This window comes from Echinops telfairi, unplaced genomic scaffold (genome assembly GCF_000313985.2).
Source record: "Echinops telfairi isolate 266 unplaced genomic scaffold, ASM31398v2 ScPeMD7_3533;HRSCAF=4204_0, whole genome shotgun sequence".
Taxonomy (NCBI): domain Eukaryota; kingdom Metazoa; phylum Chordata; class Mammalia; order Afrosoricida; family Tenrecidae; genus Echinops; species Echinops telfairi.
Genome location: NW_022107431.1, coordinates 31,765,644 through 31,783,378, shown reverse-complemented (window position 1 = coordinate 31,783,378; position 17,735 = coordinate 31,765,644). Strand labels below are relative to the sequence as shown.

At 50.9% G+C, this 17,735-nt stretch overlaps 1 protein-coding gene across 4 annotated transcripts in view; it reads right to left on the bottom strand.

Annotated features, from left to right (window-relative positions):
* Positions 1-288: 288 nt before the first annotated feature.
* Positions 289-17,735, bottom strand: part of NHSL1 (NHS like 1) — a 185,115-nt gene continuing 167,668 nt past the window's right edge. For 3 of the 4 annotated variants that reach the window (XM_045294380.1, XM_045294381.1, XM_045294382.1), the window contains 3 exons: positions 10,359-13,709; positions 9,475-9,607; positions 2,908-5,366 (listed from right to left, as the gene is read on the bottom strand). In XM_045294380.1, coding sequence (XP_045150315.1) covers positions 4,628-5,366; positions 9,475-9,607; positions 10,359-13,709 — 4,223 coding nt within the window. In that variant the 3' untranslated portion in view covers positions 2,908-4,627. Of the gene's footprint in view, positions 373-2,907; positions 5,367-9,474; positions 9,608-10,358; positions 13,710-17,735 lie in introns of those variants that run through there. The other variant, XM_045294383.1, reaches the window with a different exon arrangement.

The window sequence follows — 17,735 nt, the reverse complement described above, 5'->3', positions numbered from 1 at the left end:
GTGTAACCATGGCGTTCCCCAGGGCTCCTTTTAGGTACTTTGCTGCCTCTAAATACTTGCTCTGCCCTTGCGCTTGTCATCCCCCTTGGGATGCCTTCCCTGTGGCACATTTCTCAGCTTGTGAAATCTGTAACTCAGCTACCCCGCAGTTGCTGTCTCCCAGTCAGACGCAATGGAAGGCCTCCTTCTCTGAGGAGTCATTGTCCCACAGCCGCAGAGAGTGGGAAATGCTTCACCCACTGGATGTGGCGGTAGACAGTCCATGAGTAGGGACTCTCCATGTTACTGATGGACTCCGCTCCTCTGGCTTCTGGTCTCACTGATGCCCCAAACACATCCAGGCGGTGGTTCCTTGTTCAGCCTCCCGTACATCTAGGATGAAAGAAGCCACAAGCAGATGGTGTCCATGTAAGGATCCTGGAAATTCAGACTGATACCTCAGTTTTGTTTAGCTGAAAAGAGTCATGGCCCCCTTAACAACACAGTGCGATGTGAGATGCGTTATTTTGTTCCGCTCAGTGACAGATTCAGCTGTGTCCCCCACAAAAGATGCTAAAGTCTTACCCCCAGTACCTACTTGGGAAGTCACCGACTCCACTAGATGGGTTGTCGGTTAACACAAGGTCATACGGGGCATGTTGGGTCCTAATCCAACTCAACCCATTGAGCCTTGGCCATGGCTCTAAGTCCACTTAGAACGATTCTTCAGGGAAAACTAGAACTGGACCTCAGGGTTTCTTAGATTGAATCTTCACAGGAACAGATAGCCTCATCTTTCTCCCAGGGAGCAGCTAGTGGGTTTGAACTGCCAACCTTTTTATTAGCAGCTCAGTGCTAAAGCCCCCTTTGCCACCAGTGCTCCCAACGAGTGATGTCCTTATGAGAGACACAGGCAGAGAAAGAAGGGAGACAGATCGGTGGTAACTGCAAACCGAGGGATGGTTTGGCAGAAGATCCCCCAGTGGACAGTCAAGCTTCTCCCCAGTTTCAAACGCCTTGCTTCCAGAACTGAGACACATCTATTCTCATAAAGCCACCAAACGTGCGGTACTTTTTGGCAACCCTAGGAAATGAATCCAGGTACCCCCTAAGCCATTTTCAAACACTCCACTGGAGGAGAATGTATGTTTCGTGGGCGTACAGCCGGGCCTGCCAAGGAGACGAGTGCTCGTCCTGTCCATCCACTCGGACAGGAGGACTCTTCTGCATGACAGCTCATTACCTGTGTGCCTGTTCCATTAGGTCTGAAGCCCCTTTGTGGTAGCTGAGGCACCCGCCTCCATCTTTGAGCTCCCTCGTTCTCACCTAGCACATGGGAAGTGTTTATAACATCTTTTTTTCATTGCGAAGGACATTATAGCCTACTTGAATCACTGTCCGGTGAATACAGTTGGGCCTAGATGGAAGGGAGCGCATCCATAGAAGCAATACACGATGTCTGGCCATCTGGTGGGCTGCATGTCGGGCTGCTAACCCCAAGGTTTTCAGTTTGAACCCAGCAGTCACTCGGTGGGAGAAAGATGCAGCAGTTTGTCCCCATAGGCTTTTACCACCTCAGAAACCCCAGGAAGCAGTTCTACTCTGTCCTTTAGGGTCACTGTCAGAATAATCTCTATGGCAGGGAGTCGGTTGGTCAGTTGGTCTTAAAGTAACAGAATAGTTCATTACAGAATAAAAGACCTCAAGAATCAGGCCCACCATTTCTGAAGGGCTCTCCTCTCCCCCCAACAACACCCGACTGCTTTCCAAAGGAAATGTGCTTGCTTGCCCATCTGATAATGGGACCTCAGCAATAGAAACAAGGATTTACACGGAAGCCCAAAACACGTCCCAGCCCTTCACCCGTCTTCCTCGAATTCCCACCACCATCTGTGGCTGTGAACCCGATCGAAACATTGACTAACTCCCTGTCTTCCTCTGTCATTGTGATTTCCAAAGAATGGAAAGCCCCATGGAAGATCCAGTAGACATTCTCCATACACAGGAGGAGGATAGCTGTCGAGATGGTTTCCAAAAATGGTCACCTTTTTCCTTACCCCAACACTTAGAAAAGATTGGGCAGAAATCATGTAGTCTTGGGACTTCGGTATATGACTCTGGCTCTCAAAAGTCTAGAGTATCAGGAGGGGTGTCACGCCAATCCTAAACTCTAATACTACACGTCTGCTAACAGAGGCGAGGTCCCACAGAAGAAAACCACGGACAACCCTGGGCAGCCTGTGTGCCAGGGGTGAGTCTGCACACCCATCTCTCCCGAGGTCACCTGGGCCGATAAAAGTTCTCCACATGCGGCATTACCAGAACCATCAGTCCGTACTGTATTTGTATTGTATGTTAACATTACAGGGTCTTGCTTCGGCTTGCCTTCCTGCTAGTCCTCTTCCGGGTGCCATCGGCACTGAGGTTATCTCCTCACTGGTTCCCCACCTTCCACAGGCACCTTCTGCTCTTGGTGGGTGTTCCGCTTGTATCAGCTAAGTACGAAACCCTTCTGTCCAAGGAGACTTGTCTCCTGACTGAAACTGCTACATGACTCACAAAGAGAAATAGCTCCAAGAGTTACTTCACAATTGTTTTATTTCATACAAATTGAAAATGTAGTAAATTTTTTCTAAAAAAAAAAAAAAGCATGTTTTATGGAATTTCATTCCCCAAAGCTGCCATACCATTTGCTTTTTGCCTTGAACTTTGATTAGGTAATATCCTTGTTCCTAGTACAAAAAGAGGCCCTTCTGCTTTGGGCTAAATATCAAGTAGTCCTCCCTGACTGCGTGGGGGAAATGTAAACCATATTTTGTCTTTCTTCAGAGAAGTTGCCTTAATTCTTTAGGTCGGTTTTCGCCTGGAAGACTTTCTAACGTATAAATATTCAAAGTTTAATGATATAAACCTTAGGATACCAGGAGCTGTAGAGGCCAGCTTTTAAACGTTTAATATTTCCATACCCAAAAGACAGATGCTTGAGTTGCATCCAACTCAGTGGTAGTTTGAATACATAGGCAAAGAGAGGAGGCGCAGATTCTGCTGTAGCTGAACTAACAGAGAAGTGCATCAAAGTGCAGGAGGGGTCCCTCAAGTGGTATCAAAGGTTAAGGTCCTCGGCTGCTAACGGCAAGGTTGGTGGTTCAAGTCCACGCAGAGGCAACTAGGTGATCTACTTCTAAAAAATCGGCCACAGGAAACCCTGTCGAACAGAGTTTTTCTCTGTCACACGCTGGGTTGTCATGATCTGGAATTGTCTCAGTGGCAATGGTTAACTGGATTACGTGCGGAAAAATAAGGCTGCTGTGAGGACTATAAGAATTATACATTCAAATAAATACAGGTTTTCCACCCATGTTCAGTGTTGAGATTCTAGCTGAAGAAGATGAAAAAGTGACTAAAAACCTTCCTACAAGCAATATTAAAAACAACACACAACCGGAATGATGCAAAAAAAAACCACATTTAAAAAAAAAATCTAAAAACTCCTTTCCCACCAGGGCTAATTCATTGCCAAGTCCTGCCTGTTTCTGTAAGTTTGTCAAACGACTACTACCCAGCATTTTCTTCAGAGTACGATAGTAACGATTATGATAAACCCTTCTAAATTAGGGCCCGGGTCTGCAGGCAGTGAGAGGAAAAACCAGCAACAACTTTTTCTTTGGTGTCACCAAAAGGCTCTCTCTTAAAATGAGTCAACACCCAACCAGTCCAAGTGCTAAGACATGGCCAGATGGAAGGATCCACTCTGTAAAACCGTTGCCAGAGGAAAAGGCCCACCCATAGGTCTGTAGTGCAAGTTGTCCAATTTCATTTTGAAAAATAAGTTTATTTCATAAGCAGGAAACACATTCCAGCAGAGGACCCCGGACTCCGGCCCGCCCCTCGCTGCCTCCCTGCCACGCCCAGGGACGCACCATCAACCATTTCAGTTCCCAAAGGTCTCAGCGGCTACCCAGGGAGGAAAAACCCTTTAAAAATCACCTACATCTCTAAAAACCAGGCTACGAGTCACCAGGATGCAGCTGCACGACAGCAGGCACAGGGGCCGGCGCTTAGCACGTTTGTCGTTTTACAAAGAGAAAGAGGGGGGAAACCACAGCCTTTCTCCACCCCGAGAAAACAGTACCAGAACCAGCCAGCTCTTTCCCCACCTCGTGACACGCCTCACCGCTAAAGCACACGTGTACACTGTGTGCCCTGTGCTGAAACGGGCACACCCACCACCTCTTTCTGTCCTTGCCTTGTAATGTGTGCTAGCTTCCGCATTATAAAGCAATGACCAGCTAGCTTTAACTCTTTCGTTTCCCTATTTCTGTACATGCTGCTTGTGTGTGTGTTTTAAATAAAAAACTTGCCAAAAATACACACGCACACAGGCACACCCAGCATTAAGCTACCAAAAAAAAAAAAAAAATCTTCCCCGGGAAGCACTTCCAGAAGTTAAGCTTCTACTTAAGCCACAGAGCAAGTGCCAAGTGAGCGTGACCTCACCATCTCTACTCTGCCCTGCTGGCTACTGGGGCCACCCACCACAGCCGGGCTGAGGGCTCCGGGCTCAGCCCCAGGGCTACCTGAGCAAACCTGCGCAGGGATGTATGGCTCCTCTCCCCCCTACACCACCTGGAGAGTAATGGTCTGGCTTCTAACTCTCCGCTGCCTGCGGGCCTGCACGCTGTGCTGGTGGGTCCCTGTCCAGGGGGCTGGCCTTCTGGTCTGGGGGCCCCGGGGCTGCCTGTGCCCACAGGGAGGTGGCAGGGGCCTCGTCCCTGAGCAGGCTGTCCGCGGCCACGTCGCCCCGGGCCACGCCGTCCAGCGAGCCTCCCCTCGCAGCTCCCAGCGTGCGGCGCGCCCTGCTGTCCGCTGGCTCCGGGGCCTCGCCCTCACCCTCCGAGATGACCGTCATGGGGCTGCTCTGGAAGCGGTTGCGCAGGCTGTACCGGCTGCTGGCGGCCGAGGGCGGTGTACGGCTGCGCCCGTACCGCGGGCCCGAGAAGGACAGGCTCCGGGGCATCAGGCCTTCGTGCTTCGCCCACTCCTCCTGGGCCCGCCGGCTCTTGTTCGGGGAGCAGCTGGCCGGGCTCTCGGGGGCGTCTGCGGAGGACTCCGACCTGGACCGGTGGAACCTAGGATCCGTGCTCTTGAGCATCTCGGCCGCTGACATGCGCGCACTCGCGTCTGATCGGCTCCCCTTCTTCAGCAGCAGAGCCTTGAAGTTGTCGCTGCTGGTGCTGCTCTTGCGGATGCTCCTCTGAATGGACCCCACTTGCTTCGGGGAGGCCAGGGTGGGGGCGGCACCGGTGGGCGTGACGGGCGGCGAGGGAGAATGGTTTCTCGAGGGGTCATCCTCCGAATCTTTGCGGCCCAGGACTTTCCGTTTGGATCTGAGATGAGGACGAACAGGGAAGATCATGGTTAATTCCCACCGGGCAGGCACAGCCACCTGCTTCTTCTCCACATTCAGGCCACGACCAACGGAAGAGGGAGACCTGGGGGCACACTGGTGACAGCACTTGTTATCAACCAAAGGTCTGAGGTTCTACCCCGCCAGACCTCCCCTAGAGAAAAGCCTAGGCCAAGGGCGTCCCTAAATGTTTCTCGCCTTGGAAACCCACAGGGGAAGGTCTACACTACCACATTCAGGGGTCCTCGTGTAGGGGTCAGAACTGACTGGGCAACAGTGGGCCTGTTTGTTTTCGATGTACCCCTTCAAGATGGACTTGTTCAATGGGAAATGTAAAACACATGCACAATTAGAACAGTTCACCAATGACCCCATGACGACAACCTTTTATGTCCTTGACATATTCTTTCCTCTCCACCGCCACTGGATTCTCAGCATATCACATGTACTTAGGAGAGGCCCCCTCAAGTCACAGAAACCTGGATTCAATCACTACCAGTAGTTTCTTGCCATGCATTTGCTTTCTGGCATAGGGAAATCAGCATACAGCAAACAGCTTATCAAAATAAGAGTGCAATCCAGAGTGGGAAGGTGACAGGCATTGCCTCCGTGCTTGGTAAACTTTTGAATGTCATGAAGGGGAATCGGATTCTTTCTCCTTGTCAGGAGCCCAAGCATTGGCGCTGGGTTGATACCACAGCCTGTACAGCAAGGCTGAGGCATGGAGAGGGGCATGCTTGCTGACTCAGGCTCCCTGCTCCGAGGGTAACCTTCATGCTTCCCGAAAAAGAGAGCCCCCAAGGCTGAGGAAAGGACATGGGAAGGGCTGATGTTGAGGCCGACGGCGGTCAGACTGAAGTAGTGGCGGCATCATTTTGGTTCGGCAAATGGTTCGGCTTTGTATGCGACAAGTGCAGCAAGCTGGGATAAGTCAATGACCAACTGACAAACCATGGAATGATAAAATCTCAGAACTATAGAGCTGGAAGGGGCTTTCAGAATAATCTAGTCCAACCACTTGGGGTGTCAGGGCAGATTATGGCGACCCTTAGCACAGGGTGCCCTAGCTTGTTCAGACCAGAACTAGAACGTTCATTCATTTGACTGCTTTCCCCTCAGAGCTCAGCTCATCTTCGTTCCAACACTCTTTACTGGTATAATTTTATATGTGGTTTCTAAACGGTGTGGATGGTCTGACAGCCAAAAGACAAGCCACAGTTACATTCGATTACAGTTGGCAAAGTTTAGTTGAAGATTTCGGATGATTACAAAAGAGGGCAGAATTTCATAAAGGTGTTGTTATTTCTCCAGGGCGCGCGCGGCCTTTGAAAATGAGCATGAAATCTAAGGACACCAGATTTTGTGCATGGAGATTACCAAAAAAGATAAAAAGTGCTTAAACAGTTAACACTGACTTGAACACTATTCCAATAAATATAAAAACTTCGCACCTCAACTGGTGTTCTACATTTTCCATCTGGCTGTAAATCTGAAGTGAACTAATTTGCATGATACAATTTCAAAGCTGTGTTTCGATCTAGATAGCTATTCTTTACTTAAAACTATGCGCTTATGTGCTGAAGGTCATGAAAACAAAGCAGGAAGGTATTATACACTTAAGACGGATTGGCATTGTTGTTACGTGCTGTCGAGTTGGTTATGACTCAGAGCCACCCATTACAATAGAAGGCCACATCTCCCGCGACAGCCTCACCACTGTTCATAGGCTTGAGCCCACCGTTGCAGCCCCTGTGTCAATCCATCTTGTTGAGGGCCTTCCTCTTCTTCACTGCCCTCTGCTTTACCAAGCAGGACGTCCATCTCCAAGGACTGGTCTCTCCGGACAAGTCCAAAGTACGAGGCAAAGTCTCACCATGTTTTTAAAAATTATGAATACCTTGGCTAAACAAACCATCCAATGAAAACTCTATGGATAAGGATGGTCCAATCCACAACTAGTTGTGGGAATGGCACAGGATGGGGCGGGGCTTCATTCCATTGTGCAGTGGGTGACCATGCGCCATGGCAGCCAGCAACACCTTAGCAATTCAAAGGCAGAAAGTGCCACCTGTCACAGCTGTCTCTTGGCCATCCACACCCTAAGCCTATGGCCTCCCCGTGCCCCCCTCACCCCCCCACCCCCCAGGCCAATTTCTGCAGTCGATCTACTCTCGAGTAGGAAAAACCAAGACATTTCCAGTTTCTTAATAAGGCAAGCAAAAAAAATATATAGAAGAGACCTTTGGCATATTTTTAGGAAAAAGATGTGGCAATTAGGTCCCATAACAGTTGGGTTTCCTAACTGATTCCAAACACTTAGTTGACAAATATACTTCATAAAATACAACCGGGAAACCCAGATATCCTCTGTGGATTACAATTATAAATAAATCTGTGTTCAGATTGAGCAGCCCAATGCATCCCATATTAAATGAAAGAGTGATAATCTTGGAGGAATTTCCTAACAGTTAAATTCCTGTTGGTTTCACTGAATTCAGTGAGTACTCACTGTGTAGCTAGCAGGGTTAATGCTGGGAATCACTTCCCTATAAAACTTCTAGAAAAGCCATTAACGTTGGTTTTCAAAGGATGCAGCATGTTTTACTTCCCTGCTTTTGAGAAATAACGTGATTTCTAACTTAGCTGCTACCTTTTTAATTTTGAATGAGATCAAGGAAATCTGACTCAGCAGATGTTAAAGGGTCACGTGGGTTTTCCTGGGATATCATTCTAATACCAAACCTGAGATGTACTGAACATCAATCTTGACAAATGGATTGATTTCTCAGCTTCCCGGGGCCCAAATGCCATGTTTATGTGTTACAAGAGAGCACGATGCTTCCATCTTGTTCAGTGGGCTTCTCCCTTAGCTGCCAAGACTTGAGAAGACAGTGCTGCCACAAGGTTATCGACAAAGAGAATGAAGGGCTCCTATAGGCTGCCCCTATTCCAGGAGAGTGTGCAGGGACTGGTAGTATAAAAGCATTCCTAACAGTTGTCAGAAAACGCGGCAGTCTGAAAGCTAGAAGGAAGCCAGAGGTTCAACAGTACTTTACGGTTCTGTTCAACGTTACTGTTCAACGTTACGGTTCAACAGTACTTTAACCAGAAGGATCTTAACAATTCTTACGATGACACTGTTGAAGCATGTTCATCTGCTTACAACCCCAAATGGTGCAACACATGGAAACCTAGGGCAAAGCGAGTTCCACTCTTACAGGTGACAACGGATACAAAGGGTAACCGATTGGGTGGTTATTTTGAGAACTTGACCTTATGTCCAAAAATATATATTTTTAATGCAATCATTTCTTAAGCCAGTAGATGGCACTCATGGTATATAAACAAACACAAGTATCCAAACCCGTTGCTGTGCAGCAGGATCCGATGCCCCGGGACCCTAAAGGATGGAGGAGAATCACTCCATAGTGCTGCCCACCATGAAAGAAGCAGACTGCCTCATCTTGCTCCTTGGGGTCAATCCCCTGACCCTTGGATGAACAAGGCAGTCAGTGCTTACTGCCCAACCCACCAGGGCTCTTCAGGGATAATCATGAGCAAATTTAATTTCTTCTATTTTAAAAAAAGATACTCTCTTTTATTTAACCCCGAGGCAGCCAAATAAACTGCACTATAAATGTCAGATTTTTCTTACATAATGATAGAATATGGAAACAACCTCCTCCCTCCCCAAGGGAAGCAAGGAATGCTAATCTGTGCATCCTAAATCCACAGAACCCAGCAAACTGCACCCTGGACTGCACTGTGGACGGCTCTCGTCCAACTTGTATAAATACTTTATCACATGGCAGACACACTGCTTCTTGCCAGCAGGAGCAGTGCCTACCAGCAGGCATCTCACATGAGCCTCTGCCCCTGAACGTCATCATAAGAACCAGTGGAGCAGGGTGAAACAGAAGCTGGAGACAGGAGGAATAAAAACCTAGAAGCTCTTGGGGTAGCGGGGTGCGTGGGGGCAGTCAGAAGACCCATCAGTAAAGTGAATGAATCAGAAATGGGAGAAGGTGAGACCTTGAGGAGGGCCAAAACGCAAAGACCCCCCGATTGAGGAGAGGAGCTTGAGGTACCTGTGAATAGCTGCAAAGAGGTCTTCTGTGGTCCTGGGTCTGCTAGGGGTCATCGCCTCTTCACTGCCCTCTTCCCTGGGGAAGTCCCAGGCCTCTGAGGAAGAAGCTGCTGTGTCTGTCTCCAGCATCCCAGCTGTACAGGGAAGCAAACAGGAAAACAGACCAGACGCACAAGGCACTTGAGTGGCAGCCAAATTCCCCAATGCTTCCCGGCCATTCCCACCAGGAGAAAACCTAGGAGGGTCTGTGGGGAGGGAGAGGGGTGTGTGGTGTGTGTGTGACACCCTATCATGATAGCCAAACCCACTGTCTCCCGTTAAAGTACCAACTCCTGCTGGAACGCTTTTAAACTTTGCCGACATTGCTGTGCTGCTCTTCCCATGGGAAGTTACAGATTGGTGCTTACCACCCAGCAGGCTGCAAATCAGGCCCCCTCATTCTCCGTACCCCCCCTTACCCCCATTTTGTACCATTCTCGAAGTCAAAGGTTCTCAACCTGGAGGTCGAACGACCCTTTCACAGAGGTCGCCTAAGACCCTATTTCCGATGGTCTTCGGAACAGAGACACCGCTTCTCTACCTCCAGGTGAGTCCGTCCACATGCAGATACGCCCACATATGGGGGTCACCACCACACGAGGAACTGTATTAATGGGTGGAGGCATTAGAAAGGTTGAGAACCACGGCTCTAAGTCCTTCCTTTTTAATTAAAAAAATGCAGAGCTGGCAACCTCATCCGTGCAGCAACACAGAGCGCCCACAGGCTGTTGGCTGAAACTGGAATGGGACCAGACCCACTCGGGCTGTGTGTGGGGGCAGTCACCAGCCCAAGCTGCTCCAGCTGTGCCCGGCCGGGAAGGATCAAGAAAGCAAACCTGGACTTACCCTGTCCATTCTCCTGACACAGGCGCTGCTCCCCACCACCCACAGCGGCTGGACTGCTCTGGGTACGGCTGCCTTCCTCGGAGGTGCCCGGCGCTTCCTGCAGGGGGACTGGCGAGGCATCGGGCTGTACCATGGGGGCATCGGCTTCCCCTCTGCCCAGGGATGTGGCTCCTGCAGCTCCTCCCTCAAGCCTCGAGCTGCCAGAGTTCAGCTCATCAGCCCCGGCTCGGGCTGCGGAACTCTCTCTCGCCTGCTTGCCGTGCACAGCGCCTGCCTCTCTCGGTGCAGGGCTGGGCGCGTCCCTGAAGGCTGCGCTCACGTTCTCCGACTGCTCCACTGTGAAATCTGGCTGAGGTGGTACCACGAGGAACAGTTTGGGCTTCTTGGAGATTGGAGGCGGCTTCCTGCTGGGTGAGGAGCCAGGTGGCTCCATTGGCGAGCCAGGCAGCTCCTGGTCCAGGGAGGTCCCGGGGCCCGACTGCGCCTCTGAGCTCTGCCCGCTGGCCGTCGCTGGGCACCAGGCTCCGGAGGCCTGGGCCGGCGGCGCCCCATCTCTGTGGCTCTGAAGGCTGCCACGCTCAGCTGCACTGTCATGGTGACCCTGACTCGCGCTCTTGGCAGGAGCTGGAAGGCTGCCTTTTGTGGAGGCATCCTGGCTTTTACTCTCCATTTCATTTATGCTATTTCGGGACTTCAGGAAAGCAGATGGCTTTAAATGATACGGTGGCACCACCGGGGCTGGTTTTTCCTGAGAGAATCTGTCGGATAATGGTGCTCCCTCGGTTCCTGAGGTCTTTTTCACGGGCCTCAACTGGACCATCTGCAATGCTTCGGTGGTTATGAGGGGCATCGGGGGTCTGCTGCTCTCCTCCCTGTTACAAGGCGGCTTGGAGGTGTCCCCGGGTGGGGCTGGCAGGCTAGGCTGCTGGAAAGATGGCCTGGTATCTTTCAGCAGTTTGGGGTCGAGGGGCGGGGCAGGTGGTGGGGTGGCAGAAAGTAAGAAAGGTGGAGGGGACGGGAAGGAAGGCGGTTCTGGAAGAAGGGGGCTGAGTGATGGAGGAGGAGGAGGAGGAGGAGTAGGAGGGGGTGGAGGAGGAGGAGAAGGAAAGCATCCCTCTGCTGGGAAACTGAATGGAGGGAGAAGGTCTGGCGGCGGAGGGGGAAAGAAGGGAGAATGAGGCAGCGGAGAGCCACCCGAGGAATCTGCTAAGGGCGGCGGAGGAGGCAGACAAGGAGCCAGCAGGGGAGGAGGGGTCTGGGTAGGGGCCACAGAGGCATCCAGCTTCTTCACCGTCCCACTTCCTTCCGTGGAAGTATTAGAAGAAAGAGAAGTGGAAGACGAGGAAACGGATACTGAAGACACCAGAGAGGATTTCCTCTCGGGCACCTTGGGCTTGGCCTTTCCCTTCCCGTTTGCTGGTGACAGGGATTTCAGAAACACAGGCACGGGGGTGAGGGCAGTGGGCGTGTTCGACTGGCTGGAGTACCCGCTGGACGGAGAAGTGACTCGGTGGGACTTCTCCGGGGAGGCCAGCTTAGGTCTGGTGCCATTACCGGGCTCTTGAGGCAGCCCGGCCCGGGGCCCTTCCTGGACGTGGCGAGCCAGCCCGTTTCCTGCGGCCGCCCCACTGCTGGTGGCAGCTGCCCCTGCCGGCATGCCCAGCTCCTCCGGCACGCCTGTGTAGTCGATGTAGTAGCCCCAGGGGTCGGTGTACTCTGACTTGAGGCTGCTTGTGTCGCTCTGTGAGGGCGTGACCCCGCACAGGGAGTAGACGTTGGGGGTGGTGGTGGAGGCCCTGCTGCTGCTGGCACTGACGCTGCTCTGGCTGCGGGAGCGAGGCAGCCACGGCTCTTCGAAGTCGCTGCAGGGGCTCTGGGAGGGCGAGCTGCCGTCCTTGCAGGGCAGGTTCAACTGCAGCGAGTGCTGGAGCGTGGCGATCAGGCTCTCGTTCAGCACCTGCCCGTTCGCCTGGGCACCCTTCTTGGGGAGCCTGCGGAGGGAGTCTGTGCGTGAGGGTGGCAGCGGAGGCTTCTTGGCTTTCTTCAAGGAGATGCTTCGAGAAAGGGATTTATCCGGGTCATCGGGCCGGTCCCTTTGATTTTGCTGAGCTCTCCTGTCAAACACATTGATCACGCTGTGTCTGGGGTTGCCAAAGCCATCGCTGCGGGCGCACAGGTTCCCCGCTCCGTGTCCAGACCCTGTGGGCGCAGGTGTATAGTAGCCGTTGTGGTCCACCGAGCACAGGGGCTGGGCATGCTCGTGGTGCGATGCCTGATCTAAGCTACAGCTGCTCAGGTGACTGGCTGGGGTAGAGTAGCCAGGCATTACACTCTGTGCCCTCTGCGGGGACGCCCGCCCACTACCCACCCTGGGATAATCCCAGGACTCAGAGCCATCGTGCCCTCTGCCACAAGAATAACTAGCCTCGCTCCTGCCATCCGCATCCGGGGGATGTCTTGGGAGGCTTCTACAGTGATATGCCCCAGCTTGGGACCCGTTCTCCCCCTTTGCTGGGGTATTTAGCGCAACCATTGAGTCACGCAGGGCCAACAGCACGGTGGCGTCAGGGGAGCTGGGATCTATGGTGGCCTTCGAAAGGCTGGCGGAGCGACTCTTGTCCCAGTGGGCACTCGGAGACGGATGCCCTTCTTTCGCAGGATGCCTGGAGAGGCGGGGGTCCCGGGGTCTAACTTTTGCACAGGAGGGTGAGTTGATGATACTCCCGTCCGGTGGCCCTGAACTCTGAGCAGTGTGAATGGCAATCACCTCCGACGAGGACGAGAGTGTGGCATTGGGGATGATGCTGGTGGAGTAGGTCGCATGAGGAGAAACCACACAGGCCGGGCCATTCCCGTTTTCACCCCCAAAGTGCCTCAGCTCCTGAGATTTGGGCCTCAGAAGCATCCCAGTCCTGGAGACACTCCCCGTGTGGCCTAAGGTGTCTTCCCTCTGCAGGTGATTCCTCCGGTGGGAGAATGTGCCGTCCGGGTCCTCTGTGGGGCCCAGGAGCTGCAGGCTCGCCCTGGCGCCGGGGCGTGGGAGACTGTGGAAGCCCGCATCACTGTGGAGGCGAGACGGGAACACGACGCCGGCCGAGTCGCTCAGCACAGACATGTTCCCCGAGGAGCCCGACAGGTGGCTCATCTGGGCAGCGATGCCATTCCCCCTTTGAGCCCGGATCCTTCTCATGGACGGGGGCACGACTCTCACTTCCTCCGTCTGACAGCTGGAGTCCCTGGTCTCCGAGCGCGGCCCTGCACACCGAAGGCTGTCAAGCCTGCCAAGGGTTGAGTAGTGGTCTGGGGTGTACACAGAATGGCCCCCATCATCCTCTTGGCCAGTACCTGATGCTGGAGATAAAGCAGAAGGGGGCTTGTTATGGGAAAATAAAAAAGCGTACTCTCATTCCATTCAGACTACTAAAAAACAAACAAACAACCCCCCCCAGAACTTTTCTGCTTGACCTGATTTCTTTTCTCCTGGGAGCTTCAAAATGAGCTTAAATAGCTCCTCAAATAAAAACCCTTCTTATGAATTTCATGTACTTCTCAGCTGGTATTTCAAATCCTCCTACAGACAGAGTTCTCAGGCAGCCTCTCCTAGACCCAGAGCCCCCGAGGGCCCCAGGGAGAGCAGCCTTCTGGCATAGCCGCCTTGCTATGGGGCATTCCGGTGGGCCTTCACTGCCCAGGCCAAGGACTGGCTCTCACCCCGACGGCATCGGCGTCAGACAAGCAGATGAATGTGGAGATTGAAAAATAGGGCTACAGAGATTTCTTTTCTTTTTGGGGGGTGTGGGGTGATGGTGTTGGCACCAAGTGATACTAATTACATTAATTTTCTTTTTTCACGGAGAAAGACATTCCTAAGAAAAAGAAAAATGATTTACAGGCCCATCTGTGTTTCAAATATGTCATTATCCATCTTAAGCCACTATCATCTGTTTGTTGGTGACATTCCGAAATCAAGAGCAATCTGCTGTGTTCTGGTGGAGGAGCAGCGGCAGAGTCTGAGCGGGTGAGGCTTTCTTCAGAGGATCCTGGCTTCCTAGCGCTTTAGCAACACACAGAGGGTGGTGTGCAAAGAAATGTAGCAGGGCGAGGGGCCAACAGAGGAGGCAGTGGCTGAGGAGAGGTAGGATGCACAAGAACATATGCAGAGTTCAAACTAACCCAGGAATACATAGAAGCTTAAAATTACATACACGCGCGCACACACACACACGCGCGCGCACAGCTGAGAATATATCCAAAAGGTACTGAGGGTAAACAGGAAAGGACGAGAAAACCAATCCATGCACAATAATTAGTGGAACAAGTCCACTTTCACAAGCAGGAGGAAAAAACCCACAGCGCACTCTATGGGTTGTCCATCAGAAAAGGACGTGAAATATCACATAGGCCCGGCCAAGCGATGCTAGGTGAGCACCTGTCTGCAGTAGGACAGAGCTGGGTACTGAGAGAGCTTCCATTTTCCTCTGCCCACATTATGCAGGAGAAGCTCCTTACTGGTTATAAGGCGAAGGCCGGAATTCAAACAGCACAGGCTGCTCAGAAGACGGTGTTGCCGTGTTGAATCAGCGGTAAGCAGATGGCACCTAATGGGGAAGGACCCCAGGCTGAAGGCCGATCGTCACCTTGATTCCGGAGAATCATTGTATCTTTGGATGTTTACCAAAGAGATATATATTTCCTTCCCCGATTGTATGCCAATGTAACTCACTGAACACACATGTACATACAAACACCCCCCCCACACACACACAAACAAACATACACACAAACTCAGGTACACAAATGCACAACCCACACATAATATTCTCTACCTAGAAAGCAGGGAAGTGGGCAAAAAAGCCAAAGCCAACTCCACTGTCAAAAGAGAAAAGGCAAAGGTGGAGTCTCAGCCACGGGCACTTCAGAAGAAGCGGACCACTTTGGTTGTATTACTTTGTCCAGGTCCCATGCCAAACATTTCAGACACCAGGCTTCATTCAACAGTGGGTTTTTATGTCGTTGCCTTTCCAAACGGAAGTGGTTTTTACAGGAGGTGAGCGGCAGATTTTTAATGGCCTTGGAATGTGATAAACAAAACGAAGGCTCTCTCAGTTAGCAACTCTGAATGTGGAACCACCCCATTTTTACCCCCGAGAATGATTACAGCCTGGGACCCCCTCGGCGGCAGTTCTCCTCCGCTGGAAGGGTCACTGTGAGTCAGCATCCACTCAATGGCACACCACACATACATAACTTTCTCCTTGAGAGGCTGCTCCGAATACCTTCAAACTGATGCTGATCATCGGGACCATCAAAATTCTACTTCCAGACCAGCTCCTCTGACATTTTCACAATATTAGAAAGTTTCATAATACTACTGGATCAGCTGGATGCTATATAGGTTACAGTTGCAGGAACAAAAGAGACTACTGGAAAATAAAAAGACCAGATGAACGACAGACATGTAGACACTTGGGTGAACCTAAAATGTGGATGGGTTTATCTTATTTTTTAAACTTAGTATAAAAGTAGTTACATAACAGCGTTTGTCGTGCCTGTTATATAACACTACAAGGGAAGGGATTTTCATTAAACAGAAAATACAGGTAATTAAGGATGACAGAAATCTACATGTCTAGTTTACTTAAGGTATAGTATGAGCCCTTACAAAGTTGTTAAGGGTATGGTGGGGGGAGGGAGGTAAGGGGAAGGTGATATCAAGGAGTTCAAGAAAGAAGAAAATGTTTTGAAACTGATTGTGGGCGCAATTGTACGACACTGCTTGATGTGATTGCACTATGGAATGGGATGGTCTCTGGATAAGCTCCTAACAAATGGTTTTGGAGGGGGGGCTAGTAATCCAGTAATGCTCTTAGTGTAAACTATCAAACGATTTAAAATACCCTTTAAATGAGGGCTGTTTCTGCTGGGGAAAGATGTAAGGACACAGGTTCCAGGAACACCCCCACATGATTGGGCCACCAAATGAAATTGTGCACCAACCAACCGGTCTTCAGTTAAGTCTGAAAGACTGTACCTCAATCCGACACGACAAAGCTAAAACAAAGCCCCCAAGCCTCATCGCCATCAAGTCAATTCTGACTCGCTGCGACAGAGTGCAGGACAGAGGAGAAGTGTACCTGTGGGTTTCCGGAGCTGCAAATCTTACTCAAACAGAACAAAACGAATGAGGTGGGGGTGGGGGTGTAAAAGGGAGCTGATGTCAAGGTGTTCAAGAAGGAAGAGAACGTTTCGGAACTGATTGTGGCAGCAACTGTACAACACTGCTTGATGTGACTGACCTAAGGAATGATCTCTATAGTAGCGCCAGATACCATGGTTTCAGAAAAACTACAACACTGAATCTGTTCTGACTCACAGCAACACTACAGGACGGCATATAACCAACCCCAGGGGTTTCTGAGAGCACAAAGCCTCAGTCTTTCTGATGAGGAGCTCCGGGTGGACTCGAACTGCTGACCTGGTTAGCAGTCCAACTCATAGGTCACGACGGGGGGCACCAGGGCTCCCTGCAGCAAGTTCAAGTACATCTGTCTAGTTTTAGGGCCATTTGGATTGAAAATCTTTTTCCCATTCATGTAAAAGGAAGGCAATACATAAATTAAAAGTCATTCGACATACGTTCCATACCCTGCAAGGATCATACCTGATTTTCAAATGTTAAAGTCACTATTTAAGGATCTTGAAGTAAAAACTGCACGTAATTGGACATCATTGTTGCTGAGTGCCATCGAGTCCCTCCCGACTCATTGAAACCCTGTAGACAATAGCAGGAAACACTGCCCCAGTTCCATATCATCCTCACAAATGTTTGAGGCCATTGTTACAGCCACTGTATCCATCGGCCTCACCAAGGGCCTTCCTCTGTCTTGCTGCCCTGCGACCTTACCAAGCACAATATAAGCCAGTCATTCATGGAAATACCTTTAAAATAGTTGAATGTCAACCAATTCTTTTTGGTCCAATGACCCTGTATATTCTTTCTATCTTCTTTGGATGCTTCCTGCATTCAATATTTTCCTCACCGAATCCTTCAGTGTTTCAACTCAAGGCTTGGGTTTTTTTCTTCAGTGGTTTCAGCTTGAGATAGGCTCAACATATTCTCCTTTCTGGATTTGGAACGCCAGAAAGTTCCAAAGGGCAGCTCAGGAAGCAAGGCAGAGTATTCTAAGGCCATGTTCTACATGTTCGCTCCATGAGGCCTTCAGAGACACCTCCCTGAGCCTGTGTGTTGAGAACACACATGGCCAGCTAACACTTGCCTGGTTTTGCCCTACTCAAGGCATTTTGCTTCTTCCTCTAGGTCAGCGGTTCTCAACCTGTGGGTTGAGACCCCTCTGAGGGTCGAATGACCCTTTCACA